Source organism: Cheilinus undulatus, linkage group 4, assembly GCF_018320785.1.
Source record: "Cheilinus undulatus linkage group 4, ASM1832078v1, whole genome shotgun sequence".
Lineage (NCBI taxonomy): Eukaryota > Metazoa > Chordata > Actinopteri > Labriformes > Labridae > Cheilinus > Cheilinus undulatus.
The window spans coordinates 45,478,314-45,497,756 of NC_054868.1; the positions used below are offsets into that span (position 1 = coordinate 45,478,314).

Sequence of the window (19,443 nt, forward strand, 5' to 3'; positions counted from 1 at the left end):
CAGGAGGAGAAAGAGGCTTCAAATGTCCCCACATCACCAGATGCCCCGTCTGACTGAGACAGCACCTGTCGCCAGAGTGGACAGAGGCATTACACCTGAAGAAATACATTTTAGATGATTTGCAGATGTTTGGGGAATATTTTTGGCCTCTGCATCTTGCTGTCAGGCAATGTTCTCAACAAGATAAAGTAAATGTGAACTGACACACTAAATCATGGAGTGATCAAGGGCTTTTTTAAGTTTATTACTTGAAACGATGTCTTGAAAACTGATGGAAAGATACAACATAGGTATGTTAGTGAAATACTACTAACTAATTCATTTAATGTGTGTGGGCTGCTGTGGGTAAATAATGTAATATAAATGTTGTGTTTTAAAGTAGCAAAAAAAAGAAATACAAAAATTAAAGTTCCTATTTGTTTTTTCTTTAAATTTCAATCTTTTTCATGTTTTATTTTTTTGGAGTTTTATACCTTCATCTAGATAGGACAGTGGACCAAATAAAAACAAACAGGAAGAGAGAGGGGGAAGGAGTCAACAAGGTTGAACCCTGGTCATATGCTTCGAGAAGTCTTTCTATATGAAAATGCAAACACATGGTTAGGCCATCCAGGGCTCCTGTGAGAAGTCTACAAATTTCGCTGCAATGATTCATCAGTTAAACATTGGTATTAGCCGATACCGGTAGAACAGAAGGGTTGTTGTTGGCCTCTAAAAAAAAATGACACATTCAAAGTAGCCTGCAGGATGGACTCTACTGTCAGTACAGAGCATAAACAATTGACAATCTGAGTGGATGCCATTATTGATGCATCAGTGCATCAGTTTAGCATGCGTATAAGCCTGTATCTGCTCTGTTGACAATCTTCAACCACCAGCAAAAAACGTGGCATGAACAGATATCAGCCAGTGTTTATATGTGTTTATATGATTTAATGCTGCCATCCGGTACACGGGGTTGCCAAACAGTATACAACTGTTTTACAGGGCAGATGAAGTCCCCTTATGGACAACATGAGACAAAACTCCCATAGTGGGAGTGTTGCACCAACAGAAGTAATGAAAGGAAGTCATGAAAAGCATTGACAGAGGCCTAAACTGTTATGGTAAACATTGGTGCGAGCCCTGATTTTCAGTCTGTGCATCTCTTTAACAAATCAAACAACTGTGTTTTAGGTAGGAATGCTCTTACCCATTAATTGCAAAATGCATCTAGAGATTTGATTGGCAGCTGTGCGCAAAACATGATCTCTGGGTTAGCCAAGCAGCTTGCTTTAACTTTAAGGGAGCACATTGCAGGAGCCAGTAGGTTCTTTGTAGATGACATCACGCAGCAGCAGAGAACAAAAATTGGAGGAAAAGAAATAATATCTTCATAGAGAAACGCGACCAAAAAGGCCATGTTTTGAGCTGTTTATGACTACGTCAAGCATTCGAAGTTTGAAAATGAAAAACATACTTAATTCTTAAGCCACTTCTTGTCCCAAAAGTAGTGACATACTCAGGCAAAAAGAAAAAAAAAAAAATTTAAAAAGTTTTGAGTAAGTCACACAGAAACGGCAGCAGGCAGGAATTGAAAAAGCCTCCATAAAACCTGGATAAGCGGTGTCACACGGTTTAGCACATTAAATCCTGATCTTGCCTGAGCTTCCTCAGATGATGTCCACCCACTCTCATGAATGTGATGGGAAATCTGTCTCTTTTAAGATCAATTGGCTCGGTTCAGTAGAGCTGGTTGTTTGGCTCCCAAACAGCTCTTCACTTTTTAACTGTTTGGCTTAACAACAAAGGATTGAGGAAAGGAAAATAGAACTCAAACTGGAGCTGGCATCTGTGGCCCACATAAAAAGCAGTTTCATAGAACAGGCCTGTAAATGGCACATCATTACCCGGTTGCTCATCTCACAAGGTTTATTCGGTTGATAGCACACCACATTACAATTAAAAGCATGTTGTGACAAAATTAGGATTTTTTAATATGTAAAAGGTGCTTAGATAGCCTCTTAGCTCGCCTCATATGGCTCAGCTAGCCTCTAAGCTCAGTACAAGACTCCTCAAGACTCTTGTCTCCCTTCATTTGGCTAAACAACGCTAGGCGCAAAGGTCTGAGAGACTGAGTAATATGAGATATTGACTGCCTCAAAGCCAGGTAAATTGGTTAAACTGTGGGGAAAAAAACACCTTTTTTGTAAAGTTTAGGGATCATGCTTAATTTGTGTATTTTTTTTCTGATGAAAATTGCAGTGTAGAGGTCCATATAGGAGGTTCTAACTTTCCTTTGTTTTCATTCATTCCTAACAGCTGTCCCCCATCTCTTGACCCCAGAGGACATTCAGGATCACGTGATTTCAAACAACCTATAGCTAGATAGAGGTACTTGCATGCATTACCTGAGGTTTATTTTTCCAAGTAGGCTTATCCTTGATAAACACGGGTACTCTGAGCTGTGAAGCTTTAAGTCTACATCAGTATCACTTTACACTACATACATCAAGGCTCGGGTGTTATGCAAATTGCCTGTAAATGTAACAAAATCAGTGGTTAATCTATCAGGACATGGTCTAAGTTCTAATTATTTTATATGGCCAACTTTAAACCACAGGTGCTGTGTGCTCCACACACAGACAAATAACACACCAAAAAATCAACAGCAGAATCAATAAAAGCAGAGTCGATGCTCCAGGAAGTCTCCTAGGTGCTGTGTTTGTACAAATTGGAGATGAGAGACAGACCTTTGTCTGAGGCAGAAACACAGTAACAGCAATCTAAGTGAGCATGGGTGGCTTTTACCGAATCAATAATGGATTAAACTGCTTAATTTTGAAAAACATTCCATCCTTGGATACACAATCTCAAACCACTCTTAGATAACTCTACCTAAAACATTGAATTTTGTTATATCATTCTCTCATGAGCACGAAAAAGTCTGCCTTAAGAGGGATGGTCACGTATATGTGCTGGGAAACTTTTTCACATCCACCTCAACCATTTTAATTCACACAATATTTGCATTAAACAGAAACATCACTCTCCTGTCAGTGAGGTGCTGACAGCAGGCTGTGACAATGATGTATGGCAGCAAACTTCAGCTTGCTAACCACAACGTTTACAAGCATGAGTGTGTTTATACACCCTGGCTCACTGAGTAAGCAAGTGATTGAGAGCATACTAATACTGTTAGGTAGCTATTATAGTAGCTAGCTTACAAAGAGACAAGTGAGGCCCCAAGTACACTTGGTAGCAATATCTGTATCAAGTGAAGTGTTGCTACACATAACACATAACTTAGAAAGACTGAAACTACATTAGGCTCACAAGTCTGTTTTCTCTTTACAACTGAGAGAGAAAGTGACAGAGTTGAAAAACAGCTGGACTTTGTTGAAGCACACTCACTAGGAAACGTTTTTGGCATGCCTGGATGTGATGACATACCTGCTCCAAAATCCTTGATTAAAGTAAGCTCTCTTTAAAGCATTTATCCATGATCATTTTAAATAAGACAGCACGGGAGATGTGTCACACATTGCTGTTTGAAAGCACAGTTCAGCCTATTGCTGTTATTTTACGGTTGTGGTTAGCAGTGCTGCGAAAACATGTTTGAATATGCGTCTGTCTCCATGCAGCCAAACCGTAAGTGCATTCTCTAAAACTTTGTAAATAAGTCAAAAAGAACAACTTTAATGCTCCCCTTATTATTTTGTAGGCCATTCACCACTAATATGCACCCGTTTACAGAGGTGCTGAGCCATTATGCAGTTCTTTGGGGAAAAACACCCCTTTCAATGCAAATTAGCCTTATTGCATTAAACATTTAATGACGAGGTTGGTAACAGCACGCCGTAAATAGAGTAGAGATTAGCCTACTGTCTGCAAGAGCTGAAGGAGGTGTGCTGCAGTTTTTAATGATACACAAACTTTCCAGAGATCAGGAAGTAACTTCACCTCTGTATAACTTAAAAACGAATGATGATAAACGATGTTTAAACAAGGTCGGTAAGAATTACTTTGACACTGCTATTACCAATCCATTACCATTCCTTTAATTAAATGCACTGTCTGTTATTCTGAACATTTAAAATGGACTGTCAACATCCATGCAGGATGCAGGCAGGGTTGGACAGACCTGTTGCAGGTGTAGGCGGGGGTAGATGGCACATGCTGGGGAGTGGGAGGTAGTGGTCAGAAATCCAGTAGGAGCAGGCAGGAGCAGGATAAAGAAAAGAATCCCGTGCACAGCCTAATCATTAGAACCAATACCAATACATCAATGTAGTTTAGATCTAAAACTTCAGTCCTTAAAACACACTTTAAAGTTTAAGAATGAACAAAGAAACAAACTTTAGTCCTTCAATCAAACTTTACACCTATAGGAATGCCTAAAATAACAAACGTATGTACAAATTTGTGCAGTATTTGTCTATTTACAGATTATATAAGTTGGTATTTATAGCCAATATCAATAGGAAATATTGGCAGAAATTTTCATATCTGCAGATACTGATGAATGCCTTTTTAAGCTAATTTCTGCTGATGCCAATATCATGTCAATGATATTGTGCATCCATACAGATGTAAGTCCAGATGTAATTATCATTTTGTATCATGAGTAAAGACTTGAACTGAGTGGCCATCTGCCAAAAAATTAATATGTAACATTCAAACCATAAGGCTTGAAGAGAAATGAAGTTAGCTTAATACAAATGAAGATATTGCTTTACAACAATTTAATTCTATTTTCATGTTTATTCATTTTGACTGATATAGTTTATGCTGTCAAATTGTTTTCTGAAAAACTGCAATAAAAACATGAACAAACCCACATTAGAGGTTCATTTCGTTATATCACTTAAATGCCTACAAACATCAAGCATACCAAGGAGACAGAGTTGTTGGCCCATAGCTCTTGAATCGGTTCAAAAAAACTTTCCCCACTACTCATAACCATTTTCAAAGAAAATCCTTATATAATAGCATTCTTTCAAAAATTAGAAAGATAATTTAAAAATGTAAATCCACTCAATGTGAGTTTGAAGAACTTCTATTTTCATAAGGAAAATAATACGAGGGAAGATTAAAGCCATTTGACTTATTCTCCAGCAGACTGATGATATTCCATATGGACTTAACATCATTGGCAGAGCTAGTACTGAGCACATAGTGCCAGAGTTTCTTATTCGTAATGTAGCTGCAAGCTTATCAAGGGGATTACAATAACTTTCTTTTTACACTCACTTTTGCAACCAGAAAGATGGTGCTAAAGTACAAAATGATTGTGCAGCTATTTAAAGAAAACCCTACTGTGCATTATCTCTGCTGGTATAATAACGTCTGATTCATTGAAAAAAAAAGAAGTATTAATCACCTCAGTGACACACTGAGCTAACTGTGCCCTGACATAAGTAATAAATGAAACTGAGTGGCAGTCATCGAGGAATCAGTGAGACCTCCACTGCCAACAGTGATCCTTGAATGGGGAAATAGTACTGATACACTTTTGTGACTGATATGTTCCTCGTAGCCATGACATACTGAATCGAATCGGATTTAAAATGCTGAAGAATGACTTAACAAGGACATTGTTGTATCAGTCTGAACCAAATCTGGAGCCTGTAAAAGCATAAAATTGGAATATGGATTTTGGGTGTTAAGTTGGCCAAAATGACAGTGCAGGCTGACCGCACTAAAGCACCTCCTAAGCTTCTTTTTTAGCTTGGAAAACCCTCAGACAGACACTGAAAAAGCATCATTTAAGGTAACAACTAAGCCTCCTAGGAAGCTAAAAAATGTTCTCACTCTCAAAGCCACATTTTGTGCCTAATACTAATCAAGTTAATTCAAAAGCACACTATTCAAATCGGCACAGTGGGGGGTTACAATCCAAAATGAAACATCCAGCATCTTGAAAGCCTTAAGCCTTTAACTGGAGGACGAGCACTGACATCAAAAGAGAGCACATCTGCGGGTTTTTCTTTTGAACGATGACCACTGACAATCAATATTTAGGTTGTATTCTTTTAAGAAATAACAGGGGTTTCAAAATCAATAGTTTCAGATTAATAATTGATCAAACCCCTCAATATATGTAATCTTGAAGGTGTTTGTTGTTGAGATGAAACCACAGAGAATCCTCACCCAGATCTGTTTGTTCCGCTTAGATCCATGGATGTTTTTGCAAGTGTTTTGGATCAGTCTCTTATTATCTCATCAAACTCATTTCCAGTCACAAAGGCAGCTGTTTGAAGTGAGAATGCTCTGATAAACTCGATGTGTGCTACCTGCCCAGCACACAGCAGCTACAAACCAGCCAAAAAACAAAGCAGAGCATTTAATGGATACACAAGCAGATATTTCACCCAACAGTTGGGATCACTGGGTCTAGACTGATTAATCAACAACAAATTCTGGACCTACATCTGTTTTACAGTGTTAATTATTACTGCATGTTTTCAGAGTATAAAGAAGTATTTTTTAACATCATTAAGGGGATTAAGTAATGCCTATTTTTTGATTAAAAAAACTTGCAATTCCACCATCAACTGGACAAAAAAATAAATCAATGCACATTTAAAAAATTCTCGGTCAAGATAAACCCTTAACTTAGCCAAACAGATTGGGTGGAATCACATTAAGAACCAAGGCACAGATCTGAGTACACTTGACCCAAAAGTGTAGTTAATCAATGAAATACAATTGTACCGGACTCATCGGACCCTGCATGGACATGTGAATATAACCGTGCTGAAGTACAGCTCATCAGTGAGTAAGATGTAGAAACAATTCTTAACGTGTCTCTTCAAAAACTGTCATATACACACAACATGGGCCCATTTCATTCTGAGCTGCACAGTAGATGTGGAAGAATAGGAAGAGGGAAAAAATTTTTAAAATAACATCCATAGGAGCCCGCAGGATGGACTCCACGTCCACACAGAACAAAAGCAATGCACAACCAGAGTGGCTGACATCGTTGTCTCTTTTCTCCATCTATTTTACTGTTTACTTGAATGCATCATTTAAAACATCTTTCAGGTCGTTCAGTTTGCTAATTTACTTCCACCATAGATTTTTACACTGGATTTATATTTCTAATGGACAAGACTTGCTACAAAGTTTGGGAACACTTTTCAGCATTTATCTGAGCAGGGGAAGAAGAGGACTGTCCTGTAGCAGCTGAAGACAGCTCTATGAGTGCATGCTACCCCCAGTGCAGGCAGGTCTGATTGCATGCTACTGGCAGGTGGAGTCTTTTTATCTTCAAGCTGACAGTTGAAGGTACAGAAATTTGGTTAGATTTAATGCAGAAAGATGATGTGCTTTTAGCTTATGTTCCCCTTGGCTCATGTTTTTGCATCTGCGCTACCATAAAATGACGTTGCATCACAGAGCCTGAGAGACTCAATAGGAGTATTGATAAGCTAAAATGTTGCTGATTTTCGGGTATTTGAAAAATACAGAACTGAGTCTTTATGGACCTGGATGTCGATTCCCATTCCTACTCAGGTATATTAAGACACAGTTGTGTTCAATGGGAAAATGCCCTTTCCTTAGTTGTTTTAGACCATGCATACACTGTAGAATTTCATACATTTCATAATGGAAGTCAACTCACACTTTACAAGTTAATGATTCACAACACACAACCAAAACTTGAAAATTATATGTTTACAGGTAAAAAAAATTAGAATATCATGAAAAAGTTCAATATTTTTTTGTAACTCGTTTATGAAAGTGAAACCCATGTATTATATAGACTTGTTACACATAAAGTATTTCAAGCCTTTGTTTCTTGAAATGTTGATGATTATAGCTTACAGATAAGAAAACCCAAAATTCAGTGTCTCAAAATAATAGAATATAACATAAGATCAATAAAAAAAAGGATATTTTTAACAGAAATGTCAGGCTTCTGAAAAGTATGTTCATTTCTATGCATTTAATACTTGGTTGGGCCTCCTCTTGCATGAATTGTTGCATCAGTACAGCGATCAGCCTGTGGCACTGCTCAGGTGTAATGGAAGCCCAGGTTACTTTGATAGCTGCCTTGTTGGGTCTGGTGTCTCTCATCTTCCTCTTGACAATACCCCACAGATTCTCAATGACAGTGGTACTCAACCTTATTCTCCCAAAGAGCCACATTGTCTAAAAAATAATACTTTAGCGAGAGCCACAATACAAACCGGGAATGTCAGGCAGATAATAGATCAGATCATTTGTAGTTGAAATGAAATAAAACAGTGAATTGGTGGATAATTATGAGGTTAAATGGGATACAAATGTCTGTATAGAGTCAGAAGAACCGATATGTCACTGATAATGAGCATATATTTATCTTATCACTGACATCAGGCTAAAAAATTGTATCTCAATTTTCATAATTTTAATTTGTTTTTATAAATCATATTTCTATCATTTTTATAAATTATAAACTTTTCATTCCCTAAAAAGTGGTCATTTGGGGAATACCTGTCTTTAGCCCAACACCAGCCTTATGAAAGTTCCACCTGGCCTAAAGATTTTTTTTAAGACATAAGAATGTGCTGAGTTTGAGCTCTGAGATGCTTTAAAAAAAAAGATGAATTATGGTTGGCTATTTGGGTATTTATATCTCACACTGGGGCATTTACTAGAGTTCTGTAAACTTTATTAACATTAAAGAGATGCTTTCTAATTTTTTCCACTCATCATTAATTCTTTAGTGAAAGGGGGAGGGGCCTCATATTGGTCTTTGCCCTTGGCCTCCAAATGACTAAAACCAGCCCTGCCTTACACCTGCAGCTCTCCAGACACAACGTTTCACCCAGCCTCATTCTGGAGCTTTGGTTTTATATTTCTGCTCTTTTGACAATATTTATGATCATTAGCGCATTAAAGATCAAGTAAAACACCCCCGTTTGGACAACTTCCACTAGATATGACGTTATCTCCTCGTGTGATCCGTGTGTGTTATGCTCAATGATGACGCACATCGGCATAATTGTCATAAGATATGGATGTGAGAGAGCATCTGCAGGAAGTGGCTGGAGAAAAAATTAAAATGAGGAAATGGGAAGCTTCAGATTAAACACGACAGCACACCTCAATGAATGAGCAGACTGAAGAGACGCACCATCGGCGGACTTTCTCTGCTCTCTTCTCTTACGCATGCTCCGCCGTCGAGCGCATCCGATGGTAATAAAATATGGATTTAAAATAATAAACGTTTAAATTTGGAAGTTAAAGCCTGTCTTCTTTATGTGGGTAACAGACTTATTGATGTGACCTACCACAAATCTTTACTGATGACAGTGTTTACCTTCAGAAAGGTTTTTAGTTAAAGTTTGTGCAGCTGTCTGCATGTCAGCAGACATGCTCAGCCAGTGGACATGTGATGTGTGTCGCGCAGCGACACTGCATCTGGCTACTCGGGGGCTCTGTAGTAACAGAAACGAGAGAGGAAAATAATAAAATGAATGAATAGAAAAGCTCAGAGTCGTGCTTGCCCAATTGGGCAAGTCCTTACAAGTTTTGCTTGCCTGTCGGCTTTTTGAAGTTGCCCCGGGCATTCGGGCAACCGTTAATGTCGGACCCTGCACAGTAAACACAGTACGAGACCCAGAATGAATTGTGATTGGTTGGTTGATGCAGCTGAGGGTGGGAGACGTAATGGATGGACATGACTTGCAGCAAATCATTTCTGCTGACTTTTTCTCCTTTTTTAATTTAAATATCATATATTTTTAAGAGGCAGTAGGACTTAAAATGAGCCGCAATGAGTCATTAAAGAGCCACATGCGGCTCGCGAGCCGCAGGTTGAGTATCACTGCTCTATGGGGTTAAGGTCAGGCCAGTTTGCTGGCCAATCAAGCACAGTAATTCCATGGTCATTGAACCAGCTTTTAGTACCTTTGGCAGTGTGGGTAGGTGCCAAGTCCTGCTGGAAAATGAAATCAGCATCTTCATGAAGCTTGTCAGCAGAAGGAAGCATGAAGTGCTCTAAAATTTCCTGGTAGATGGCTGCGTTGACTGTTGACTTCAGAAAACACAGTGGACCAACACCAGCAGATGCCATGGCAGCCCAAATCATCAGTGACTGTGGAAACTTCAAGCAACATGGATTCTGTGCTTCTCCACTCTTCCTCCAGACTCTGGGACCTTGATTTCCAAATGATATGCAAAATTTTCTTTCATCTGAAAAGAGGACTTTGGACCACTGAGCAACAGTCCACTTCTTTTTCTCCACAGCCCAGGTGAGATGCTTCTGATGTTGTCTCTGATCAGGAGTGGCTTGACACGAGGAATGCCACATTTGTAGCCCACGTCTATTGGTCTGTGCCTCAGTCCAGCCTCAGTCCACTCCTTGTGAAGCTCCCCCAAATTCTTGAATGGATTTGGCTTGACAATCCTCTCAAGGCTGCGGTTGTCCCTTATGCTGGTGCACCTTTTCCTACCACACTTCTTCCTTCCACTCAACTTTCTATGAATATGCTTGGATACAGCACTCTGTGAACAACCAGCTTCTATAGCAATGACCTTTTGTGGCTTACCCTCCTTGTGGAGGGTGTCAATGACTGTCTTCTGGACATCTGTCAAGTCTGCAGTCTTCCCCATGATTGTGTAGCTGACTGACCCAGACTCAGAGGCCATTTAAAGGCTCAGGAAACCTTTGCAGGTGTTTGGAGTTCATTGGCTGATTAGGGTGTGACACCATGACTTTCAATATTGAACTTTATCACAATATTCTAATTTTTTGAGACACTGAATTTTGGGTTTTCTTATCTGTAATCATTTTCAAGCCATGATCATCAAAATTTCAAGAAATAAAGGCTTGAAATATTTCACTCTATGTGTAATGAGTCTATATAATATATGGGTTTCACTTTCAGAAATGAGTGACAAAAAATATTAAACTTTCTCATGATATTCTAATTTTTTGAGATGTACCTGTATATTCTCACACAGCAAGATGTAATTGTCAAGCAGACCTAAGTACTCACACAATGTTAGATCAGTAGGGAGAAGTAACATTCATCCATGGTTTTCTTTAAAAACTCCAACAGACAGAAGCTATGTCACATGCATGGCCCTAATACAAACACACACTAAACTTTAGGGTGCACTCACACTATACAATCCAGCCTGCACCCAAGCACACTTGAGCCTCAAAGTCCAGTTTGTTTGACCAGTGTGAGTGCTCTATCCCATGCTCAAACACATTACACTCCTTTGGCTTTGGCAAGGTACGAATGCTATTGCATGCGCAGGAGCATAGGTGTACAAAATTTATGCCATGTATAATCAATACAACCATTCCTCTCAACAATCATTTCAAACAAAGGGAGTGTTAGAGAGCCGTATCTGACCAAAATGACTCAAAGTAAGCCACAAAGTGAGTTATGGTAATATCATGTTGTTTGTGTTATTCCTCTATTGCGCTGATTCTGTAATTCTATTGTATTCTATTGTAAACTGCGAGTGTCATATTACAACGTTATGACCTATCTGTGCTCAGGCACAGCTGGGCTCAGAACAGTGTGACTGCAGGCTGGCAGGGGACTGGGGATGGAGTGCTTCAACTCAGATCAGGGCAACTGGGTCTAGTAAATAATCACCAAGAAACACCTACTAGATAGCAAGCTAAACTGTTATTAATTTCCTATTCCATGGCAGCTGGAAGACCTGTAAACATTTGTCCTGTTAAAAAGATTTGTGCAGGGACTCAGATGGTTTAGTATTTAGGTTGCGCCCCATGTACATGGGCGACCTGGGTTCAAGTTCGGCCTGTGTCTCTTTCACTGCATGTATTTCCACACTGTCTCATGCCAGTTTCCAACTCTACATCCACTATCCTATCACTATAAGGCAAAAAGGGCCCCAAAATAAATCTTTGTGCAAGGAGGGCAGGCACAATCAGGAAAAATACCCTGAAGTTGCAGAATCTCATGGCCCGTAGCTGTTCTCTAACTGTGCAGGAATAAGCAGTCATATGACCAGTTTTTTAAGCAATTCATCCAGTTTGTCACAAGTAGCTGAAAAAGCTGTGTTTGGGCCTTGTGCCCCCCTGTACACTGCATGTGCAGCATGTGCAAAATTTACCTGGCATCAAAATCAGTTGGGCAACTCAAAAATCCAGTTAGAAACGGCTTCAATTCACACAGTGTATGGTTGCCCTAGGGGGTTAATTTGATCAACTGAGATGCTGGACACGAACCAAAGTAAACCTCCTGCTCTTTGAGTGCATCACTCTTTACAAACCTGCCCTTGATTTTGGTCATCGGTCAACCCCGTTGATGTACTTCCTTTATTCTGCTCCCCCACCAGATTGTCTTTGTTCTACCCCATGTGTTCCTCTCCAATCATGTTCTCATCTCTTTCTTCCCAGGGTTTAATCTTGTGGTTTTTGACTTCTGGCTTTTTTGCATACTTCCCGCCTGGTCTGTTTGCCTTGAATTGACTGACTGTGTATGACCACCTGCTTCTTCAACGAAGACCTCCCCTAACTGAAATCTACTTCCCCTGCTGTGTCTTTCTCTGCACTTTAGTGTCCCAACTGACCGGGACTTTCCCTCTGTTTTACATTCTGAATACCAGTAGGATTGACTACCTGCCCATATAGATCAATAAATGTCTCCAATGTGCCAATCTCTCTTTAACCTTTATCTCACTATCCTTCAACCAAGTAAGGTTGTCAGTAATAACAACCTGCCCGGCAGAAAGGGATTGTGTTAACAATAAAGCAGCATATTCAGTTTGAAAATACTGCATACTTGACGAGACATCAGAGGTAACACACAAAGTGTAACTGAATTGCAACACAGCTTAAACAAAATTGCTCTCCAGCAAAAAATTATTAAATCCTCTTATTGTAGCATCTTAACCTCTACAACATTATTCAAACAACCTTACTAAGAATAAAAGTTCAAAAAGCAACTCTCATCATCCAGCCAGCTGGTTGTCCATCTGCAGCAAAGGTGTTTGGAATGTAAAACTGTTCTGACGGATTCAATGAGAGCATTTTGTTGCCTGGAAGTAAAATGAAATATGTGTATATAGTGCTGTGAAAAAGTATATGCTCCCACCCAAATTTCTTATTTGTTGCATATTTGTCTCACTTAAATGATTTAGATAATTGAACAAATTCTTACATTAAACAAAGACAAAATTTAGTAAATACAAAATGTAGTTTTTAAATGATGATTTCATGTATAAGGGAAAAAAGCCATCTTAACCTCGCCCTGCACCTGGCCCCATGTGAAAAATTAAGTGCCTGCTTCCCTTGTTAAATCATGAATTAACTGTGATTGATCACATTTTTGGAAAGCTAAGTTCACATTCACTAGCTACGCCCAGGCCAGATTATTGCTAGAATTGTTGATTTAAGAAACTAATCACTGAAATAGAACCTGTCTGACAAAGTGAAGTAGGCTAAAAGATCTCAAAAAGCCACACATCATGCCATGACCTAAATAAGGTCAAACAGATGAAAAACAAAGTCAAAGACGACTATTAGTCTGACAAGGGTAATAAAGTCATTTCTTAGGATTTGGGACTCAAGTGAACCACAGTGAGAGCCATTTTCCACAAATTGAGAAAATTTGGAAGAGTGGTGAACCTTCCCAGGAGTGGCCTGCCTATCAAAATTACTCCAAGAGTGCAACGACGACTTATCCAGGAGGTCACAAAAGGATCCAGAACGACATTAAAAGACCTGCAGGCCTCACTTGACTCAGTTAAGGATAGCGTTTCATGATTCAACAATAAGAAAGAGACTGGGCAAAAATGGCATCCATGGGAGATTTCCAAAGCTGAAACCACTGCTGACCAAAAATGTCTTTAAGATTTTGGGGAAAATATTCTGTGGACTGACAAGACAAAAGTTGAACTTCCTGTCATGTCTGGAGAAAAATAAACACAAAAAGAACATAATACCGACAGTCAAACATGGTGATGGTAGTGTGATTGTCCAGGGCTGCTTTGCTGCTTCAGGACGTGGACAACCTGCCATAATGGATGGAACCATGAATTCTGTTTTTTACCAGAAAACTCCTGAAGGAGAACCTCTGGCCATCAGTTTATGACCTCACGCTGAAACACACTTGGGTTATGCAGCAGGACAATGATCCAAAACACACCAGCAAGTCCACCTTTGAATGGCTTAAAAAAAAGACAAAATGAAGGTTTTGGAGTGGCCTAGGCAAGGCCCAGACTTAAATCTGATTGAGATGGTGTGGCATGACCTTTAACAGGCCACTGAAAAACCCTAGGGTGGGCCAAAATTCCCCCACAGCAATGTGAAGACTTGTTACCAGTTATCACACCATTCTTGCTTGCAGTTGTTGCCGCCAAGGATGGCACAACCAGTTATTAGGTTTAGGGGACAATTCCTTTTGTACATGGGGCCAGGTAGATTTACTTTTTAAAAACTTTGTTTCCTTTAATAAATGAAATCAATATCCATCCATCCATTTTCTATACCGCTTATCCCCTGCCTCTCGCTGTCGTTGGGCGAGAGGCAGAGTACAGCCTGGACTGGTCACCAGTCAATCACAGGGTTGACACATTCAGCTCACATTCATACCTACAGCTAATTTAGAGTCACCAGTTAACCTAATGAGCATGTTTTTGGTGGTGGGAGGACGACGGAGTACCTGGTGAGAACCCTCACATGCACGGGGAGAACATGCAAACTCCGCACCGAAAGGCCCTGACCGGGAAGCGAACCAGGAACGTTCTTGCTGTAAGGCAACAGCACTAACCCGTACCACTGTGCAGCCCATGAAATCATTATAAATATCTGAAAACATTTAAGTGTGACAAATATGCAAAAAAAAGAGGATCAGGAAGGAGTAAAAACTTTATCAAAGGACTGTAGGTGGCAGTCTTTTGGCAATGGGCCAGTTATTCTTGTCTCAAAATCCACCCTGAGACCAGGACTCAAGTAGGATCAAGATCCTGCTGATTTTCCATCATCAAAACCATCTGGCTATCATGAAAACCACAATTTCAATATTAATGAAAGTCACATTTGACTTCCAACTCCAAGCCTGAGCAAAGGTAATGCTTATATTGTAGGTTCCAAGAACCAAGATTATTAAATTACTCACACCCAGTAAGTAAAGTGTTAAATGGTGCTGGAAGTGGCTCTTTCTAACCTAAAATCAGAATTCAGTTAAGTCATGAACATTTATTCTAAACTAATAACAAATGCAGTGCTAAAATAAGGTTCTTCTGAGTTTTACATCATTAGGAGTTTAGTGTTGCCTAAGGAACATGTACTTATCAGAATCCAGAAATTTTGCTGCAAATGTAGAGAAATGACGTTGGGTTTGAATTATTATACAAACTATATAAAAGACAGAACACTTGTGGTTTTAGGCATGAGAGCCTCAAATTTCTGTATGTTTGGAATTAAAAGCAGCATCAACTACTGACATTTTCTTTCTAAAAATATAAATTCAAAAACCTGTATCAGTCAAACCCTACTTAATATCACTATGGCTCACTAACTCATTAAATGATCCCCCCAACTGTGTTTTGATTAAATGATTAAACAGTGCACGTTCTTAAGAGGCTTTTGGGTTATTAACTTGTGTCTGAGACTGCACTATCACACATCAATATACAGAAGATCAGCAGGGGTCAAATGACTCATTATCATATGTCACTCAGTCCTTTTCACTGGTAATTGCAAGGAAGAAGAAAATGAAAACACTCATTTTCCTGCTCTCAAGCCTCCTGTGAGCGTTTGACCTATGAACGATGACAGCGAGCAACTTTGAGGGCAGAGCATCCGATTTCAGATTCTTCTAACAGTGGAGAAGAGAAAGAGTTAAATTTGTTGAACACAGCTTAAAGTAGCCAAATGTCTGTGTTGAAGGTTTGTCGGGATAATAATATCAGATGCAGAGCAGTACAAGCGCAATAGCAGGTTTAATTGACTTTAGAGAAGCACTCACTCAGCAGATGACAGCTGAAGCTGAAGGCCACGCCAGAGGCTCGGTGGCTTCACATGCTTTGGCTGTTAATGTTCTAAGCGGAACCACACCACCATGAACCTTATTTTCAACTTCAGTGGATAGTGTTCTCCAGCCAAAAATACTAAGCAGATACAGGGATTATTTGCTGCTGCTCTTATCTCAGAATATGTCAATACCTCCTGCAGGACAAAAACAGCTACAACGCAGGGCAACATGGAGCATTTCCCACCCACAACTTCTTTGCCTTTCTCTTTTTTAAGCATCTTAATAATTATTCTTCAGCGCTATCTTGTGTGTATACTCCTACCTAAACCCTCTATATGTTCATGGACACAAGAAGGAAAAAAGGAGTGTTTTATAAAGGGTAGGGTATCATTTGAGTCTCAATATTCATAACTGAGCAAAACAGAACAGTATAAAAAACCCAGCAGATAAAAGGCAGCATTTTACAGCTTAGTTATTATGTGTCTTTATCAAACAGATAAATTTAAACTCCTGATGAGCTATTGTTTGAGACTACAACGAAGTAAAAGCACAATAATTGTGATACTTTTGGATCGCTTCAGTAAAACAAGCAGTTCGGCTGAGATAAAAACTTGATGTATCTTTCATGAAAAGAAATAGTCTTCCGCATGAGTGCTTTCTGAACCCATTCCCACTTGCAGGCATATGTAGATTTTGGGCTAATTTTGTGCTCCAGCTCTAAAAAAGTCAAGCAACTAACCAAAACACTGAGAACAGTGTGACACAGAAGTCTGGCTGCTCACCTTTAGCAGCCATGTCCCTACAAGACAGCTCTCTTAGTAGCCTCTTTGAAAAATGGACTACAAAAAAAAAATCTGTTTAGCAGAGGCAGGCAACAAGGGTATCTTTTAGATCAATCCTACTATCATAGGTACAAAAACTTAATGTTTGTGTGAACCTCACCGGTTCCTCTTAGGTGCCATCAAAATAATCTCAAGAGGGCCATCTTGTTAAAGGCAGCACAGAAACATGTTGAGAAGAGCTCATTTAATGTAAGGGATTAAATAGCCTTAACTGCAGAGAAGCAGAACAACACAGTCTCACTTCTGGCAGCCCTGTCAAGCTGCTCGGAGACAATGAATTCTGAACTACAGTACCTGCTTTGCCAACATAGAAACGGTTGAGTGAACGGCTCAGTGAGATGCATCTCGACATATAATTTCAACACTATGTCAGGCTGCAGCCAAAATGGGACACAGAATATAGTATGCATTGCATCACTGAGGATTTTTCTAAACATTTTGATGCTTTTCTGTTTGGCCTTATTACAGTCTTAGTTAATAGCAAACTGCATGAGGAGAAAACACATCTCTGCAGCCATATCAACAAAAAAGAAAGTGAATAGAAAATTAGGCCTGCTATAAAATATTGTTGAGGCTTTAAAGGTGGTATGACATCATCCCCAGAATTCATTGCAGCTTTGCACAGGATATTTATATTAATGAAGATAGCAACAGCTCTCGACATTCACTGCTCCCCACTCTATTGCGTTTATGCCCTACAGAGTTGATCTCCTTTTGTGTCATCCCACTATTCAAGAAAATAGGCTACTGCTGAGCACATCGGCAGCCTCTTTCTGCAGCTCTCTACATCACACACAATGAGTCTGGTGTGGTATGCATGGTAATTTGCCCTAAATTATTATGATAAATTTACACACATGCACATTTAGCGCTTGGCATTAAAAATGACGGGCATTCCACTTCCTCTACGAGTGTTAAGTCTGATGGAGAATTATGGGAATTAGGGTCTTATATTCTGTCATGTCAGACTTCCATGCTCCTATAGAGTTACCCCCCATGTAACATATGTGTGTATTTGAATGTGTGTGATTGCCTCCATGTCCCAGGGAGGAGGAGAAGACACTTCGTGTGTCAGACTTGGCACGAAAAGCGGGAGGAAAACGGAAGAAAATGTGTTTCTACAACGTGACTGCATTCAAAGCCTGAAAACTGTAATTTGAGATATGAATTCATTACACGGCCTCTCATCAGTAGCCGGACATAATGTGATGCAACAGCGCCGCTTAGCGTCTTATTATGCTGCGCATGAGCCGCTCTGATGGACTGTATCTCCAGAGTCCTCCTTACCTTCGGTGTCACAAAGCGTGGCAGCTGCAGGTTTGCGGTCGTGGAGGTTTTGCGCCTTCTTCTTCGGAGTCCGTGCGATGAATGTTGAGTTTTGGTGCCGTGGTGCGAGGGCCCGCGCAGGCAGCCACCATGGCCCGTCCGTTTACTGGCATTTTGGTGCCTTCTCACAGCGTCAGTGAAGCCAGAGGAAAAGTGTTCAAACTTGATCTGGAAAAATGGGAAAATAATAAAAAAAGCCGCAGCTTATTGAACTGCGGTCCTCTAAAGCGCAGACTTGTTGAATTTCACTCTTTTCAATCAAACGACGCGCGCGCCTGCAGGCTGGTGTATATCAGCTATAAACATTGTCCCCAATGTCATAAAGGTCCTCGTGACTCAAACGCATTTTACAGTTTCATCAAATACCAGCTCAGTTCAGGAGCCTGCGTGTGCTCATGTGCGTTTATGTGTGCGCGCGCGTGTGTTATATGTTGGCGTACGTGGGAGCAAAACTGCGCGCGTGCGTATGTGCCTTTTTTTGGGGATGCTGAGGCTTACTGAAGCGGGCGCTTGCATGACGTATAAAAAATAACTTAAATCCAACGGTAAGTTTGTGAAAGGCGAGAAAGACCAAATTGTAACGTTACTCTCTACCTTTCTGCGTGTGAGCGTTTGTGACGAAAAAAGAGAGAGAGAGAGGGAGGGTAGAGAGAGAGGAGAGCGTTAAAAACAGCCTGTGGCTCCTCAGCGAATATTCCCCTCACGCTCCTCTCTCCGGTACCGGGCTCCTCTATGTAGGGCATGCAGCAGGTTGTGTGTCGGCGACTCGGACGAACAGTGGAGCACAAACCAGTCACCCTTCCTTTGCTCCACTTTGAGAAGGAGAGAGTGTGCGTCAGACATTAAAACCACTAAACCCCCCCAAACACCTGCTCAATTTAAGCGGCTCCCTTCGAGAGGCGGGAGTTCGTTGGAAGCTAAGCTAAAAAATATACTAATTAAGCTAACTCACCCCATTCCCGTGACACATCTCTCCAGGCGGCCAGGTGGAGATGACATTGCAGCCTGTTACTCCATTCGGGTGCCCTCGGCAGGAGTGGGAATCTCATAAACGACTGTCCTCCGTGAAATTAATCCACCAATTTCTCCTCCATCCAGTCTCCCCAAAAAGACAGCCACAACACCACGAATTAATCCACCTGTCTGCCTCAGAAGACCTCCCCTTCCACCAGCACCTCACCCCCGGTAAAAAGGTAGTATTCCTCTCGGTAAAGACGTCAAACACCGTCCATGCAGCGGCAGAGACGGACCGGGAAACGGGGGAAGAAAAAACCGTTGACGTTCAGAGAATAGTTAGTCTCTAGAATCCAAAATAACCGTTGGTTTTGGAATCTCCA

At 40.3% G+C, this 19,443-nt stretch overlaps 1 protein-coding gene across 1 annotated transcript in view; it reads right to left on the reverse strand.

Annotated features, from left to right (window-relative positions):
- grin2ab (glutamate receptor, ionotropic, N-methyl D-aspartate 2A, b) overlaps window positions 1-19,213 on the reverse strand; it is a 227,224-nt gene extending 208,011 nt beyond the window's left edge. Inside the window, exons 1-2 of the mRNA XM_041785148.1 lie at window positions 19,059-19,213; window positions 18,068-18,274 (exon numbers count right to left, since the gene is read on the reverse strand). Coding sequence (XP_041641082.1) covers window positions 18,068-18,274; window positions 19,059-19,076 — 225 coding nt within the window. The 5' untranslated portion in view covers window positions 19,077-19,213. The remainder of the gene's footprint in view (window positions 1-18,067; window positions 18,275-19,058) is intronic.
- Window positions 19,214-19,443: the final 230 nt, after the last annotated feature.